The sequence below is a fragment of the Drosophila miranda genome, chromosome XR, assembly GCF_003369915.1.
Source record: "Drosophila miranda strain MSH22 chromosome XR, D.miranda_PacBio2.1, whole genome shotgun sequence".
NCBI lineage: Eukaryota > Metazoa > Arthropoda > Insecta > Diptera > Drosophilidae > Drosophila > Drosophila miranda.
In genome coordinates, this window is record NC_046674.1 from 7098859 (window position 1) to 7116561 (window position 17703).

At 42.4% G+C, this 17703-nt stretch overlaps 3 protein-coding genes across 4 annotated transcripts; 1 reads left to right on the plus strand and 2 right to left on the minus strand.

The window, feature by feature from the left end:
• Window positions 1-56: 56 nt before the first annotated feature.
• On the minus strand, window positions 57-1557 carry LOC108152702 (28S ribosomal protein S31, mitochondrial). Its single transcript, XM_017282222.2, has 3 exons — window positions 1414-1557; window positions 877-1350; window positions 57-804 (listed from the first exon to the last, which is right to left on the minus strand). Exons 1-3 carry the CDS (start codon window positions 1449-1451, stop codon window positions 168-170), a joined length of 1149 nt encoding a protein of 382 aa, XP_017137711.1. The 5' UTR covers window positions 1452-1557; the 3' UTR covers window positions 57-167.
• Window positions 1558-2066: 509 nt separating this feature from the next.
• LOC108153021 (carboxy-terminal domain RNA polymerase II polypeptide A small phosphatase 1) lies at window positions 2067-10339 on the plus strand. Of its 2 annotated transcripts, none has more exons than XM_017282772.2 (6): window positions 2067-2465; window positions 2777-2955; window positions 8460-8695; window positions 8767-8948; window positions 9027-9180; window positions 9249-10339. In XM_017282772.2, the coding sequence occupies exons 2-6, from the start codon at window positions 2874-2876 to the stop codon at window positions 9594-9596; spliced, it is 1002 nt and encodes a 333-aa protein (XP_017138261.1). In that variant the 5' UTR covers window positions 2067-2465; window positions 2777-2873; the 3' UTR covers window positions 9597-10339. The 2 variants fall into 2 exon arrangements, with proteins under 2 accessions (XP_017138261.1, XP_017138262.1); XM_017282773.2 differs by having other exon boundaries at window positions 2067-2282.
• Window positions 10340-14510: 4171 nt separating this feature from the next.
• LOC108152692 (palmitoyltransferase Hip14) lies at window positions 14511-17289 on the minus strand. The gene is made up of 4 exons (XM_017282195.2): window positions 16726-17289; window positions 15987-16661; window positions 15639-15918; window positions 14511-15586 (listed from the first exon to the last, which is right to left on the minus strand). The coding sequence occupies exons 1-4, from the start codon at window positions 17287-17289 to the stop codon at window positions 15192-15194; spliced, it is 1914 nt and encodes a 637-aa protein (XP_017137684.1). The 3' UTR covers window positions 14511-15191.
• Between the last annotated feature and the right edge of the window lie 414 nt (window positions 17290-17703).

Sequence of the window (17703 nt, forward strand, 5' to 3'; positions counted from 1 at the left end):
TTAGGATTATATACCCCTTCCACACACACTCACACATATATATACAACTCTATATATATCTACACAAATATCTCTTCTATATATCGATATCGATCGTCTTATAAAGAAGAAAATATATATTTTTAACAAATATTCCACCAAAACGACGGCCTCAAGCCATGCCTTGTTTAAGCGGAAATACTCTTGCTCTTGCTGCTGGGCTCCTTGTCCATCAGGTCCTTGAGGATGTCCTTCTTCGCCTCGAAGTAGTCGCGGAACCACAGAATGTGATCCTTCTTTTCCTGGGCCGTCACGTAGGGATTCTTGGAGAGACCCACGCAGACGAGCTCCATGAAATGCCGAATGGGTCCCCGGCTGGGACACCACCCCTCCAGATGCTGGTCGAGAAAGATGTGCTCCGAGAAGTCCACATTAACCTCGTCCCCCCAATCCTGCTCGTTGTCAATGGGGAAGCGCCAGACCTTGCCCTGCTCCGTCCACAGGACCATCTGCTCGAAGTAGTTTGCCGGCGGATGGGCGGCATGAAGACTGAGCTCGCGCTCGCTCAGCTGCGACCAGGTGGAGAGAATGTCGTCTGAGATCGGCAGGGGTTCCTTGAAGATGCCCAGAGGCTCGCCGCCAAACAGATTGACGCTGCCCGTGAAGGATTCGGCTTCGCGCTTTGTGTGCCTCTGCGGGCGCTGCTGATATCGATCCGAATGCTTCGGGCGCGAGGCCAAGGTGCGCCGCACGTACTCCCCACGCGTCTGCTCGGTCTGCTGCGGCTGCTGGCGACGATCGATTTTCATGCCCACAATCAGTTGGCTGGAAGGAGAGAGAGAGAGAGAGATAGAGAGTGAGTAGGAAATAATCTCAATGCGGGTGCATTGCACTCACCTCAGATTAAGCTCCTTCTCTGGGGCGCCTCCTCCGCCGGCTGCCGGATCTGCTGTCTGTGCTTCGCCCGACGCCGATGGCGGAGCTTCTGGACCATGGCCCAGCAGTTTGGCCAGTAGCTCGGATTCTGTCTGCTTTTTGTCACTCTCGCTGGTGCCCAGCATGCTGGCAATGTTCTTGGCTGCCGTTAGGACATTTTTTGATGCAGCGTCCTGCTTCAAGGCCTCCTTGCGGCGACGATTGGCATCGCCAGGACGGGGAAAATCTGCAGCCGACATTTGGTCTGTGGCCTGCATGCTGCCAAGCAGGCGATTCAAGCGTTGGGCGGCTGTCTCCTCTGGCTTTTTGTGTACCTTTTTCCTGGGCTTTTCATCGTCAGAGGAGGAGTACCCCCCGTCGTCGTCTTTGGACTGCGAGGAGGAGGAGTAGCTGTTGACCAATCCCACGTTTTTGTAGACAGCCGGCAGCAAAGACCTAGAGGGAAAACAGAAAAGTTTATAATTCGCAGAAGATGATTAGATCCAAATTAAAGCTTACCGTAAGCTCAGTCTCTGTGAGCTGCGTATAGCCAACATTTAAGCCAATATCTTTGATAATTTAGCTAGAAATTAAAGCAAAAAGTCGCTCGCGTAACAACAATAGCCAAGGGCTGCCGGACCGGGATATATCGGTATGACTATCGGCGCAACGATGATTTTAGCTGCTCGCGGCGCAGCGAATTCTGCTCTTACGTTTCATTACACTGGCACATCTTCTCTCTTTTTCGTGGTGGGATGAAATTTTGCTTAAACCTTATTTTAGATACAATTCCATACAGGAGAGTCCTTAAAACCAGCCAGTCCTGTAGAAAACTTAGACATCAATCGGATAAAATTATAAATTCAGAGCTGAGAATCCTAGCTAGCTTGTAACATTAGGCCGAATATCAAAATCGAGGAATATGCATTCCGATCATGGACAGAAAACGATTAACCCATTGTAGACCACGACCATTGTACACTACACGAAAATAATGACACATGAAGAATTTTAGCGCAGTTCAGGTGAGAGCTATCGTGGTTCAGTAAATAGAAGGGGTGGATCCTCAGGAAGGAATTTACATACAGTATTATTTTCCGCCATTTAGCTCAAGTAGTTCACCTGTTTAAATATGGGGGGGTTCAGTGGGTTAAGTTCGTTTTTGTTACTTTTTCAATACAAAACACACCAGTGTCCACGCCGTGTCGCCCGTCGCTTCAATCTTGATTTTTTTCGTCCGTGCACGTTTTGTTTTTATTAATTAAAAAATTAGATTGAATAAATAAAATGAAAACGAGCAATACGAAGGCGAAAAATTAAATAACTAGAATCAAAGAACAGCAGTCGAGGAGTTGGGCCTGCGTGTGTGTGATTGTGTGGAGTGTAGTGTGAGTGTTCGTGTATGTGTTTATAAATAAAACGCTCAGAAGCTGCGTGCGAAAAGCAGACGCGAAGAAAAATAAAAAAGAATGAGCAGCGGAAAAGAAAGTGTTTTTTAGCATTACTCTCCCAAGCATACGATACGAAAAGGAATATCAATTTTTTAAAGTGCAATCTGTCCGCAGCGAGAGGTGAATATCAAAGGGGAAAAACCATCAAAGCCATTTGCATTCTGAGCCGCAAAACGCTAAGCGAATGGACTGCCAAAGCGTAATTGTAAAATTCCACTGTCTGGGGCAGCCGCACAGCCTGCTGTTGTGTGCGTGCCAGTGTGTGTCTGTGCGATGTATATAAATTAATGTATGTGGTGTGGTTGTGTGCGTGCAAGTGTTTCTATATAAAGAAAACATGGAAGTTTCTCAAGAAAATTAACGAGTGCGAAAGAGAAAACGTAATTATATTCGAGTGATTTTTTAATGATTGCCAACCCACATCGTTGCAGCGTTTCCCAAGAGTTCAACCTGCCAAGGAGACCGAATTGAGAGAGAGTTGCAACCTTTTGCCAGCCAGCCAGGCAACATCCAAAATTGTGTGCTTAAATGGATGCAACATCAATAATCACACAAGTGTCCCGCGATGATGAGCAACTGAATGTTTATCCCAGCTATCCGAATGATAAAGGTGAGCAAAAAGAAAATCACAAAAAAATAATACAAAAATAAGAGCGAACGCATTGTAGTCGTCGTCGACGTCTCCGTGAGTCATCAATAATCGAAAGGCGTCACAACAAAGACGATGAAATCGGCCCCAAAGGACACTTGTCCCCGCACCCCAGTGACCTTTCATATATGTACATATGTATATGTACACATGTATATATGTATGTCGGCCCCTTTTTGGTATTCACTTTTTTTCTCTCTCTATATGTCTCTCTCCCCATTCGCTCTTCTCTTGTCTACTGTGAATGATCTAACCACTTGCTAGCTTCGTTTGTAGTTATCGAATTATTTGCGACGCAGTTGCAACTCTACCTCTCGCTTAACCCCCCGCCTTCCTACCACACCGTCACCCACAATCCCCCACCGTCCACCTGTAATCAATTGATGACGTCTTTGCCATGCGTGTGACGTCATGGCCTTTGTAGAGTGCACGAAAACCTTTTCTTTTTCTTTCCCCTTCGCATGTTTACTTTCGGAGAAGCGCGCGACCCAAGTCCAACAATAGAAACCGCCAATTAAATTGCACAGCAGCAGGGGGAAAAAAAACGGAAGAAACACTGAGAAATGCTTATAAAAGAGGAAAACCGGTATGGAGAGGAGTCCCACAACTAGTTTTATTTCTTATTTTTCTAGTGATGCAAACAAACAAACAAACAAAACCATGAGACGAACAAAAAAAGTGTAGCTTAACGGTTGCGAGAATGAATGAATGAATGAATGAATGGTGTGAGAGACAGATAGAAAGAGAGGCTCCACCACACTCTTGCTGTAAATATAGGGAGGGAGAGAGCTTTACGCGACTATGAAAATCTGAGTGCAGTGACGGCGGGGTGGGGCCCAAGTGCAAAAACCGCGATGAACGTCTTAAAGTAATAACAAATGTAATCTAACCTGCGATCGCATATGTGCAAACCATATATGTATGTACATATATGTACATATAGTATATATGCACATACGTATATAGAAATCTATATGTTTGTACGAATTGCGGTTAGGTGTTAATTGACGTCTCTCTCGCTGGCTGCTTTGCCCACTTTTAATCGGCGGGGCTGCCAATTTGGCGCAAATGAAAAATATTTTCTTTCACTTTACCTGTAAAATCCATCAATATGTCTTTTTTCACATAATAACTTTGGTTCAAAGCTGATTTCTAGTTTGAATCAAGTTCCCATTGCAGTTGTTGGTTCCAAATAGGGTCTTTGGGGGCAGTTTTTCTCATCCATACTTGTTGAGCTTAAAGCAATAGACGGCGAGACGCAGAGGGAGAGAGAGAGAGAGAGAGAGAGAGACGTCATCACAGCTGTGCTGGCCTGTCCAGGCGTGCGTGCGTGTGGGTGTGAAGAGCCCAGCATTAGAAGAAGAACGAACGACCGGCAGAGCAACAGTTGAAATATGTTTTTCCTTTTTTTATACAAAATTTCAGAGTGGGTGCCACCACCACCGCCTAAGTGCTTTTGTCTCACCGTGTATAAATATTTATATATATATATATATATATATACAATACATAAGTATAAACCTATCTATATGGTTTTTATGGGCAACGCTCTCGTAGTATCTCATTTCTCGCTGTTTTAGCTGTATTGCTGTGATTTTTCAATTTTCTCAAGGTCTTTAAAGCCAAATTACTCACGCACACAACCAGCAGCCCCAACGACACCCATATTCCCCACAAACACACAGAACGCACACAGACAGAGCGTTTTCCCCTTTTTTTTTAATTTTGATTTGTTTCACTCTAATGCCCTTTATTCCCCATCCGCCCATGCTCGAAAAGTTTATCATTTTATTCATTAATTGGCAGATCTATAAATAACAGCAAAACGTTAAATAAACGAATGCGAAACGCGGGTTCAAAGTGCTCGGGAGCACAACGCACAATGGAATGTATCTAAAATTGAAACGGAATGGAATGCATGGAATGGTAATGTAGCGGTGTCTTTCCCAGTTATTTCCAGTTATTGGGTGTCATTTACCTACTTTCATCTCGAGGAAATTTATACTCTCTTTTGTATTAAGCGTATCCCAATGTCGACCTGCTACAATGCTTTTCGATTCACTAAACAGACACACAACAGATGCAGAGTCCCGAGCACTGCAAGGCGGCATAATTATTGAACAAAATGAAAAAGATTATACATATGTATGTATACGGATTGTATGATGATTGCGTGCAAATGATTTTTCGATGGCCTCAGGGGCTAAGTATTTCCCCACATATACGATATAAATAAGCAATTGTTTCAAAGAACTTTTCTTCTTTTCATCAAATTGATAAAGGTCAACCACAAGTTCTGTACATGGAGATTTTATCTCTATAACTGATATGATGTGGGGGGGTTCATTGAACCACATTCTGGGGGTTAAATAAAGGTCCAACCCCAAAAAAAAAAAATGACAAAGACCATAAATGTGGATGCTGCAATGCTAAGGGAGTTTCCCCTTTGAGGCAGGTGTTTCTCTAGATATTCAGACACATACATATATCACTATTATATCACGTGCCATTTTGGTTTCGTTCAGCTTTAATGCCGAGCTGCCCGCTGTCTTGAAGAAAAAAGCTTCATAAATATGCTGAAGGTCGAAAATTTGTGGTTTGTCGTTGGAGTTGGCTTCGAGAATGATATCATAATGTGGCCTGGCCCCCTCTCCTTGAGATAACAAACATTTTGATTAGATAAGCGCTGTATGTATTCGCTCTTGATTTCATATGAATTTTTTGTTGTTTTTGCTGATGGCTTTTTTTTTCTTTCTTTTTTTTACTTTAAATTAATTATCAAATGTTGCCGCTGACTCTGCCACTCTCTGCCCCTCCTTATCTCACGACAAGACCTTGCCCGCCAGCAGAAACAGAAGAAACTTGTCAAAAAACAAATACATATACATACATATAAATTATAACAAAAGAAAATCGTTCGAATATTTTTCAATGCCGCGTTCCACATCAGTGAACATACATATATTTATGTAATACACATACAAATATACAGATTTGTCTGTTGTCCTGTGGATTCGCAATCCAATTGACGCGTAAGGCCGTTTAACGGTCTGGCGGAGAAGGATTTACATTTGCATAAATTAATGCAGCGGTCCTCTTCTCTTTTTGCATAAGTCTGTGATTTAATCTCCCGTATTGCTTTACAAAAATTGTGTTTGTTGTCGCTTTGAAGGGAAATTGCTATTGGAATTGGTTATGGGAATGCCCCCCAAAAAATGGCTAGCATGGAATGGAACTGCATAGTCCTTTAGTTATTATTTCTAGTAGATTCTTCTATGCTGAATGAAGTATACTGCGAATGTCCTCTCCTCGGAAATTTATGACCCTATTTCGTACATTAAATTCGCTTGGCCTGCTCCGCATATTTGTGCCCATATTTGGCTGTCTATTAAAACAAGAACCTCGGAGAGACATGACAGATTGTTGCTCCAATAATGATCTATAAATATGGTCATCTAAATATGTCGTCTGCGGAAAAAGAACAAAAGGAATGCGATGGGGGAGAGCACACAGACACACACACACACACACACACACACAAGAACAACAGCCCACGCCGTACAGTCAGCCGAAGCGTTCTTCAACAACACAGTTTACTTGAAACACCTTAAAAATAGGCCAAAAGCCTATTTGAGTGTATGATGTGGATGGATGTGATGTGGGTTGGTCGCCTGTTGTCGGGTTGATTCGATAGGTGCTTGTTGGCGGAGGTGGTGTGGGCCTGACGAAGGTGTTGCCTGCCCGCATCCATCAGAGCGACCCAAATATAGATGGGGGCGGGGGGGCTGTCAATAAAATTAGCAAGGATATACCCATAAACCTATGTATACCTATACTCGTACTACAGAAGAGTTTCAACAAGTTGAGGGTTTCTTTTCGTGGGGGGTTCATTCTCTCTCGCCGTCTCATTCGCCGTCTTCCTCCCCCGTAAAAGCAAAGGGTTGAGAGGGTAATTACATGGATGCCAGACGCTGGGAAAAGAAAAGCTTTCATTATGCTGCCAAAGCAGCAGCAGCAACACCAGCTACAGCTACAGCAACAGCAACAGCACGCTCATAAAATATTCAAGTGCATTTCCACTTCAGTCGGTGTTTGGCGGGTAAGGACGGGGTGGAGAAAAACATAGAAAAACATTAAGAAGAAAAGAAAAGAGAAACAAGAACACAAAATAAAAAAAAAGCTCGTCGTCACATCCTAAGCTTAGTTTTCACTTGGCTAACGGTTCAATGAACCGTTACGTTTGGCTTAGAGCTGAAGAAGAGCTGTGAGGCGGGCAAGCAGGCAGGCAAGCATCTCTTGTCCCTCTTGCGCTACTGCATTCCATTACGCCCAGAACCTCCTTGCCCAACAAAGCACCCTCTATTTCTCTCTCTCCCACTCCCTCTCTACCTCGCCCATACGGTATATCGCTGCACTTGAGGCTTGTTTTCTCTGCTAAGTGATGTTTGACTGCTGTTTCCTTTTGTTGGCACACAATGCAAATGGCGGACGGACTGTGGCCGACCTGCCAGCCCCTCGCGAAAGGTGGCGTCTGCTTAAAGGTCAACCTGTGACCTTCTATCCAATCTATCTCTCTATCTACAACCAACTATCTCCCCGTACCTCTCTAGCCAGCTCCTTGTGTGTGTGCTTTTGCATGCAATTATAGCAATTTCCCATCGATTAAACGCATGTTGTATGAGGCACACGCCCCGCAACCAACGCCACCCCCATCCGTACCCCCCGTACCCACCGTACCCATACCCTTCCCCCACTGTTGCTTTCGGCCTTTGACTTCTATTTTTAAACATTTTCGCACAAATAAACACGAAAAGCAGACTATCTGCATTGCATGTAGTACTGCAGTATTAACCATCAGATATAGAAATCGGAATAGACCTATATTTGTTCTATGCTAATTTTTAGCAACACACATACCGAAATGTTTATGCCTTTATGAACTGAAAATCCGTAAATAGTAATCCAGCCAAACCAACAAACAACAGATACAAATGGAAGGAATGGAAATATATATATATATATATATATATATATATATATATATACAGTATACAATATATACGTTCGAGTAAATGTGGAAAATTAGTGGGCGTTTTGTGTGCTGCGGCGTCTTAAATATAGAGTCAGTTCGGAGAGAAGTTTTTATGGAAAGGCTGTGTGGAATTTGTATTTAAATTGATGGAGCCATTAGGAAAATCTAAAGGAATTTCTATATATGCATATGAACTTGATCGGAAACAGTTTAATATGGTATTTCTATGTAAATATATGAACTTGAACGGTAATTACTTGAGGCGGAAAGTCTTCTGTTTAGTAGAAAACAGTTTAAGAATGGATATGCGAAGGAATTTCTATATTAACAATTCAATCGGATCTTATTTGTAATAGAATATATTGCGGAATTAATCTAATTTTGTAGTTCTAATATAATTCTAATAATAATCCCCTCCCTCTGTTATCCACAGACGATGTGGAACGCTTAAAGCCACAAAAGCGAGGATTTATCCAGTCCCTGCTCTGCTGTTGGCGACGAAATCGAACAAAAACCAATCAGAATGGCACGCAAATCGATGGCTCGACTACACCGCCACCTTTACAGGACCAACAAAGGTACCTACTACCTCAGGTTAGGCTCACCGATATGCACAGAAAGTGCATGGTTATCGACTTGGATGAGACCCTAGTGCATAGTAGTTTTAAGGTGAGTCTCCCCTGCCACCAAAATATCAGTGCAAATATGAAAATTTAATTGATTTGTCCTTTGGTGTTTAGCCCATTCCGAATGCAGACTTCATAGTGCCCGTGGAGATCGATGGAACCGTACATCAGGTGTACGTTCTGAAGCGACCGCATGTGGATGAGTTTCTGCAGAAGATGGGCGAGTTGTACGAGTGCGTTTTGTTTACAGCATCACTAGCCAAATATGCAGATCCCGTAGCAGATCTGTTAGACAAGTGAGTGTCATCACTGGAATGGAATGGAACGGAATGGAAGGCGTATTAATACAAAAAATACTCAAATTTGAATTGCAGGTGGAATGTGTTTCGTGCAAGACTGTTTAGGGAATCGTGCGTTTACTACAGGGGTAATTACATTAAGGATCTTAATCGTTTGGGTCGTGATCTGCAAAAGATTGTCATTGTTGACAATTCACCGGCCAGTTATATATTTCATCCAGATAATGCAGTAAGTAATTGAAACATTGAAACACATTCTAGATGCCAATTAATTGGCTATGTTCTTGTCTGTTTAAGGTTCCTGTAAAGTCTTGGTTCGACGATGTCACCGACTGTGAACTACGCGAACTGATACCGCTCTTCGAGAAGCTAAGCAAAGTTGATTCCGTCTATTCGGTGCTCTGCAATTCAAATCAGCCGCTGAACAATCATCAAACGAACCAGCACCAGCTGCAGCAGCAACAGCAGCATACACAGGAGCTGCAGCAGGCACCCAATCAGCTACAGCAGCAGCAGCAACAACAACAGACCATCTCTGCCACGACAGTTATTACACAGGCAACCACACTGTCTGCCCCGACCATGCTGCAACAACAGTCGCCCAGTCCGCCCAGCCCACAAAGCGAGCTGCTGCAAAAGACGTAACATCAGTGGGAATTAATGTTTATAAATATATGATAAACGTTTATACATATTAATACAAGACCAAGCAGGCATATAAGCAAGCAAACAAACAAACAAACACGCCCATGCCCATGCCCATGCCCATGCCCACGCCCACGCCACAACACAACACAACACACCACACCACACACGTCACTTTTCTCAGACCCTTTCTTCAGTCTCATCTCTTATCTCTTATCTACCACCACCGCTCGACATACGTAGGCTTAAGGCTTCTTTTTATATACATATATATAATATATATGTTTTATAATTTTGATGAAAACCAAGACCCCCTACTTACACATTTCTTATTTATTCTTGTTTTTTTTTCGTTTTGCTTTAATTATTAAATTTTTATTGTGTTTGAAACGATTGCTAATCGCTGGATATGTTGTTCTGCGTGCGTGCGGGCGCGGGTACCCTATAGCGGGGGTACACTAAAGCCCAGGCATCAGCATAAGCCCCATGTATAACCTATTCCCCAGTCCACCCAATAATCATTGAACTTTTTATATACACTCTATATATGTAAATCTGTAAGCGTATTTAATGGACAACCAACTGAGCAAGCAAAAAGATTTAATAACAAATAACATGGAAAAGAAAAGAAAACAAAACAAATGAAAAGAAAAGAAAAAAGATGATTAACTATACATATGAGCAGAGAGATAAAATCAAATTCAAAATAGCATATATTTATATATATTTTTTATTAAAAAGAAGAAAAACAAAATGAAAGAAAAGAATAGAAAAGAAAAGGAAAACATAAGAAAGAAAAGGAAAAAAAAACTTAAAAGAAAATATTTAATATGTGTACTAAAAGAAATTTATATATACAATACATATATACTATATTTAAGGCATGTGTCTACACATGCGTTCGTAGGCACTAAGGCATGTATAATGTATAAATATTTGGTATATTTATTGATAGATCGTTTAGAGCGTGGACTTCCCCCGCTGCGCTTCCTGCCGCACGCCAAATGGTAGGAGTTGGTGGTCGATCGGAGATGGCTTTATGGATGATGGTTCTGATTCAGAGGCTGGTTTCCTGAAATGTCTCTGGCTGGCGGTTGGTGGTTGGCGGTTGGCGGTTGACGGTTGTTGGGGGCCCACGTATAAACGAGTTTTAGTTGCAGTGCTGGAGGGGAAAAGGGGATAAGATAATGATATCTGAGATCTGTAAGGCATCTAAAAAGTCTGCGGCGCGACCGTAGTTAACCGAAACATACTAATTGCGCTTCTCTGTGGCACAAAATCGGGAATTTCCATGATATATGATGATATTTTTCGGACATAATCCCTCTTTCCGTGAATTGTGAATTCTTTGCTATCAAAATCTTGATGTAAATTCAAATTCCTGTCTTTGTGCCACGCCCAAGCTCAGTTTGCAACACTTTTTCTAGGCTTAAATGATTACACATACGAGTATATATATATATATTTTAACCACTTTATGTTAGATTTTTTCCACCATTCTCCCGCCCTCTCCCTCTCTTATCAAGTGCGCTTATGAAACGCATTGCAATATATACTTTTAACCAAATTTTCGGTCCTAACTCCTCTACTTTCTCTGTGTGCAAAACAATGGAATATGAAATACCTAAAGCTTCTTTCTACTCCGACCAAATACAAATCATACATACATATATATATGTATATATAGTATATAGCATATATATATATTGAGCTCAAGCTGGCCACGCCGAAATCCCACCTGATACATATATTATATATATAGACAAAAGACGCTATTGCTATCCCCCAGACATTATCCAGAAACAGACACCCACACAGACCACAGTCCAGGACGAGACTCTTCCTTCAACGTTCTCTTCTCTATACGCATATACTATATCTATCTATCTATTATCTATCTATCTATATCCTTATATATTTCCCAAAACTAACCCAACAATTTTTTTCTTTAGTGCATAGGCCTTTGTGTTTTTTTTTTTAATTTGCTATAAAACTAAAAGGTAAAATAATAATGAATGAAAGCAAAATAAATACATATATACAAATTTGGCACGTTGCAAACGCGCGATATTCTCATATATTGTTTTGCAATCGAAGCAAGTAATTTTTTTATGTATACATAAAGCAAGAATAACTATATATTGTATATCATTTACACCTGCTAAAATGCTAAAATTTAACGATACGATGGATGTAAGAACGGATTCAGCTAATCACGAAATCTAAGTGTAAAATGCGATCGATAATGTGTGTGTTTTAATAACTGCATATACATATATATTTAAATGTTTTACTTTTAATAAACATAATTCAAGCAAAAATCACACAAAACAAAAGGATAAAACCACCAGTCAACTTAATTTATCATAAAAAGGGACAAGAAATTCTATTTTTAAAAAATGAGCCTATAAATGCATCAATGTCGACAACAAAAACAAAATAAAAAAAATTAAACAAATTTAAAATCTACAGAATATTATGTCATCAAAACAATAAAAAACAAATTAAAACCCAATCTTATCAGAGTTTTAATTTTCCAGAATCACGAGCGGGAACGTTGTGAGCCGTGGCAAGCGCCGCGGCTCTACTTTCTACCCGGTACTCAGTCAGTACATTTGTGAGCCCATGATCGATGTATTTTATACTATATATATCTCATATCTCATATGTCGTTTGGTATCGCCCTTTCTGAAACGGGAGATTTTCACATACTATATTTGATGCTTTTCATTTTTCCATATATTTCTTGCTTACATCTGTCTCTCTCTATTTCATTTCTCACACCAACACCATCCGTTTAATGTCGCTCCCTTCCGCCAGAGAGGGAATGAGTAAGAGTGTGGAAGGCGTTGCGTAACCACGGAGATATCATTTGTTCCTTCTGACTATAATAATGATCCGATCCGATCGAGATTCGGCAATCAGGTAGATATGGTCATTCTCTATGATTTCTTGTGTCTTTAAAATTGTGGATGCTATATTTTGGGGGCGGGTCGAAATATTGAAATACCCTTGTAACAGTGTGATACCACAGGACTGTTATTGACTCGGCTATTGATGCTGATCAGAAATATATAGTGCACACGCTATGAGGTCGGAAACACTCCCTTCTGGGTGTTACACACATCCACTTTCACCACAAATCGAAAGTACCCCTATTCTTCGAGTACCAGGTATACAAATTCGATCCATCTCTCTCTCTCATCTCTTTAGCTAATAAAAGCGGCATCCTATAGCTAATAGCGGATGGATTATGCATCACAAGATTAGAACCTTGAATTGAATTGTTGTTTCTCATTGTTTATTTTCTTCATCAAAACATTTTCATGTAGAATTTCTGAATTCAGTTAATGAGAATATTGATAATCTACCTACTGCTTGAGAATTATGTAGATTTTCCATGGGAAGTCTCTATGGAGGAAGTGCTGATTGTAACCAAGATTATAGGATAAATTACAATCGCGAAATTGAATTGTGAATCTCAAGCAGATAATGGACCCTATGGGATACGATCCCCCAAATCCCTTTGTTTCCAGAAGATAGAAGATCAACACATCCGTCTTTTTTGTTTTTTTAGAATTTCCATGTTTTTTGTTGTTCGAATACGGAATAAAGTTTAATATTATTTAAATTTGTTTTTAACGCACATTGTTACACATACATACATACAGACACCTCGTCGGGCTCACAATTTTCATCGGTCTACACACTATTTAATACATTCACATTTATATATGTATATAAAGATATATAGTGTATATATATCTCGTTTTATTCTTGTATATATGTATATGTATATATTTGTCTTGAACTTAGCCGCTAAACTAAAGATGTAGGCAATGGGGCTTTGATTTTGGCCATTAATTGAGGCCAGAAAGCACTTAACTCGATTATTAATGCGCCTTGAGGTTGGGGCTTGATGTTAGTACTGTACTTGTTTTTTCTTATTTGTAGTCTTTTCAAAGCTTTTACCAAACGAGCGCGAAGCATATACAAAAATCAATTCTAAACAAATAACTTTCATAGCAAATCGCACTGTGATCGGCGCTCCATCATCATCTTCTGATCGTTTGATCATCATCGACGTCGTCGTCGTCGTCGTCCTCGTCATCGTCGTTTTGTATAATCTCAAATATAAAATACATTGAAAAAGTTATTGTGTTTTTCTATATCAATATTTTCTAGTACATACAATAGTTGAAAATGTTTTTGTTTGTTTGAAGGATTCAACAATAGATTTGCTGCTGTAGATATCGTTTGAATTAATTTTAAATGCATTTAAGTAACGTGTTGCGAAACAGATCGTTATTTTTGCGTGTTCTCAGGTTGCTGAAATTCATCTTTTTTCCCGTGTAAGAGATGCATACATTAGAAATATAAATATTTAATTTCATAGCTACATATGTATGTATATATATATATAGATATTGGTATATACGCAATATTTTGTATCGATTTTGTGGCTGCTGTTGCACTTAAAAAATTCACTTAAATGATTTTCTGACTAGACTAGTGCATTTTTTCATTAGAATTGGATCGCATTTAGAATTTGTTATCCAAGTATGCTAGGGGCCTTGGGAGTCATCGATTGATTGTAAACTTTTGTGGTGGTGGTAGCCTTCCCATATGCGAAGTTTCCACAAAATCTAGAGAGCCTGTCCGCTGTTGCAGTTCCCCAATCGAACCAAAATACAAATACCCAAATAAATTACACTTTGGACTAAAACTTTACATTTTCCTAATAATTTAAGACTCCACTCCCCTCCAAAGAGGGAAACTTCGCACAGGTTTCAGCCTCAGAGAGAATACAAATGGGTTTTTGTTTACCTATTTTTCTTTTTGTTTTTTGCTTGCTTGAGATATCTACTCGTATAAAGTTCTTTTGGTGTTCTCTTTTTGTTTTTGTTTTTGTGGTGTGGTGTGCGCTTTACAAATTTGTCAATATCGTATTATTTGAATTGGAATCTTGAATATTGCACGCTTAAAACAATATTTTGTTTTGATTCGTTTTGCATTTATGTATTAGATTAGGTATTGCATTTGTTCGGTGTTTCTTTTCATACGTTTTCTTTTGTTTGCTTGCATTTCTGTTTCTGTTTTTTTTTTGTTTTTTTTTTGGTATTACAAATACTTGAGAGGGACAAAATCCGTGTCGGTTCGCGTATTACTTTCAGCTTATTATCGAAGTGTAGTTTGTGTGTAAGATGCAGAATTAATATGCAGAAATGTACAGAGTAATTACAGTAATACATGCATTAATATGTACGTATGTATGTGGGGGGTGGGGCACTCCCCCCATAAACCACTCTCGTCCATCCAATATCCGATATCGGTCGGCAATGACGCTTCTGTCTGTCTTCTGGTTTTGTTTGTAGAATTCATTTGTGAATCATTGGTTCTATTTTTTTTTGTATAGTTTGCAGCAGAGCGTACCAATTACAAGGGTTTTCCGGAAATCATACGGGATGGGGATGGGGATGGAGTTCAGGGATTGGGGAGAGAAGAAGCTGTTGCTGTTTGTTTTCGAAAGCAATTCCGTTGTTAGACATGCGCTATGGGCATTTGAAGCGTCTTCGCATCCCGATAGGACTTATCCTACACATACTGATGATCCCCACCCATCCCGTCCGGGCAGTCAACGCTGAGCAGCGGCTCCTTCTCGATGGTCTGATGCACATGGGCATCATAGTCGTAGTAGTTCATCCAGTCCACACGCTTCGGCTGCACCAGGCCAAAGCAGCTGCACTCCAAAAAGTCAATTAGATTCTGTATGGGGCCGCGCGTGAACGGGCTGTGTCCGCCCTTGGCCTGGAAGTGACGATAGCGACCCCGATTCATGCGCTCATTGGTGGTCATGCCCAAGCAAATCACCTGATATGTCTGGCAAATGGTCAGCAGAATCACCCAGGACATGTGGAGCAGGGCATTGCCCATCACCCAGCCCACCCAGGCATTGCAGTTGCCAATGGCCCGCATCGCCCCAAGGAAGTCTGCAATGATCGTAATGGTTTAATCGGAAGAGAAGGCTGTCTGTTGACTCACCATCAAAGTGCACATTGCACTGATTCACGTAGTACTTGGAGCCGCCATACAGCATCCAGACGCACATGATCAGGAGCATCCAAAGGAATCCCATGAAGTAGCTGTGATTCTTCAGCCCAATGCAGTTGCCCACCCAGGGGCAATGATGATCGAACCTTGCCACACATCGATCGCATACCGAACAGTGCTTGGAGCGTATGGGTCGCCTCACCAGGCAGCCGGAGCAAAAGGAGGCGGGCTCAAAACCAATGCCACCCCGTTCCGATAGCTCAATGATGGTCTGAAAGAGTTCCAAGAGTAAAGGTGTAAAGGAGAATAGGAAATGGGGACATATTTCAGAGCTCTCACCTTGAATCGCTGTTCCCTGGTTGGTCGGATGATGCCCGGATCTCCCTTCCACGACTTGAGGAAGCACACCCACAATATCAGGGAGCAGATGAGGAAGCATACAGTGGCCGTAAGGGAGACAGCATCATCGATATACATCAGCCAGGTGACATAGAACCACGCCTTGGTGGCCAGGTAAACGCTCAACGGGAGCAGAGCCATCAGGTGCTCATCGAAGAGGGTCTTGCCAATTGTGTGGAATATGCCGTACAAGCAGCCGAGCAGGAAAAACTTAATGATATACAGCGTGTTCAGGGTGAACACGATCCCTGCCAGATAGAAGGCGGTGAAGGGGCAGGCCACCATTGACCACCATCGCAAGCGTTTGTCGTGCCGCAGCTTGGACACCAGCGAGCGTCGCTGCTGTGAGGTGAGCGCCGCCTCTCGCACGCGATCCATTACCTTGGCCCCGATCCAGATGGCGCCCGTCTGAGACTCGAGCATCGTGAGCGGCGTCTCTCCCCGCATATTGGGCACGTCCAGTGAGGCCTTCGACTTGAGCACCAGTGTGGAAATGGCGGTGGCATTGCGTGCCAGGATGGCCCAATGCAAGGCCGTGTTGCCATGCGTGTAGTCAACCATGGCGGGATTGGCTCCAAGGGTGAGCAGCAGGCGCACGGGATCCAGGGCGCAGACCTGAATGATTAAAAGTGGGTCAAAGGTCAGATGAAGGGAATGCCAGAGAATCCAATCCACTCACCTTCCATGCTGCCCACATGAGCGCCGTCATTCCTCCCCGATCTTGTAGATCTGGATCCACCCCCTTGGCTATGAAGTACGCCACTAGGGCGGTGTGGGCGAACTGAGCTGCAATGTGTATGCAGGAGCAGCCCTCCGCATCCCGGATCCGTGGATCGGCCCCGGCGGCCATGAGCAGGACTACGGCACCCAGGTGGCCCTGTCTGGTAGCCCAGTGCAGGGGCGTGGCATTCAGCTCACCCCCAACGGCATCAACGGTGGCGCCCTTCTCCAGGAAGTACCTGATGATATCTCGTCGATTGTTGATCGCCGCCCAATGGAGGAGGGTGACCGTCTCGCTATCCGGCTGGTTCACATCCCAGCCAGACTCGACCAGCTCCCGGACCCTGGCTATGGCGCCGTACTGGGTGGCCTTAACGATATCGAAGCCACTGTAATCGGGCTCCACTGGAGCGGTGGGTGGTTGCTGGGCAATCAATGCCGACTGCCGTTCGTTATCGGTCTGATTGCCTGCTCCAGGGACACAAGAGCCCGTTGTGGCCGCATTGCAGGCGCTTTGGTACATGATTTGCGATTATTGCTCAAAATGTGATTCACTTCGATACGACGTTCGTAACATTAACCATCCCCCTCCTTCCAATGCAACGCGTGCGAGAGAGAGACAGACGGCAGAGAGAGGAGAGAAGAGACGACACCCCCACCAGGCGATGGTCGGTCGGGTCGGACAGGTAGTTCACGCTCACTGCCACCTTGTCATTTCAGTTACTCCTGCAGCAGCCGCTTTTTTTTCCTAATACGAACCTCGCATAGGACATAGGACCACACGCGGAGCTAAATTTATTTATTTACACGGCTATCGGGGGGAGGGGGGCTATTAATTTAATGCGTTTTACATCCAGTGTGACCGCGGACTTATCGATAAGATATACGGTCCGACCCTCAGAAATATACCAAAATATACCGTCCCAATATAAAAATA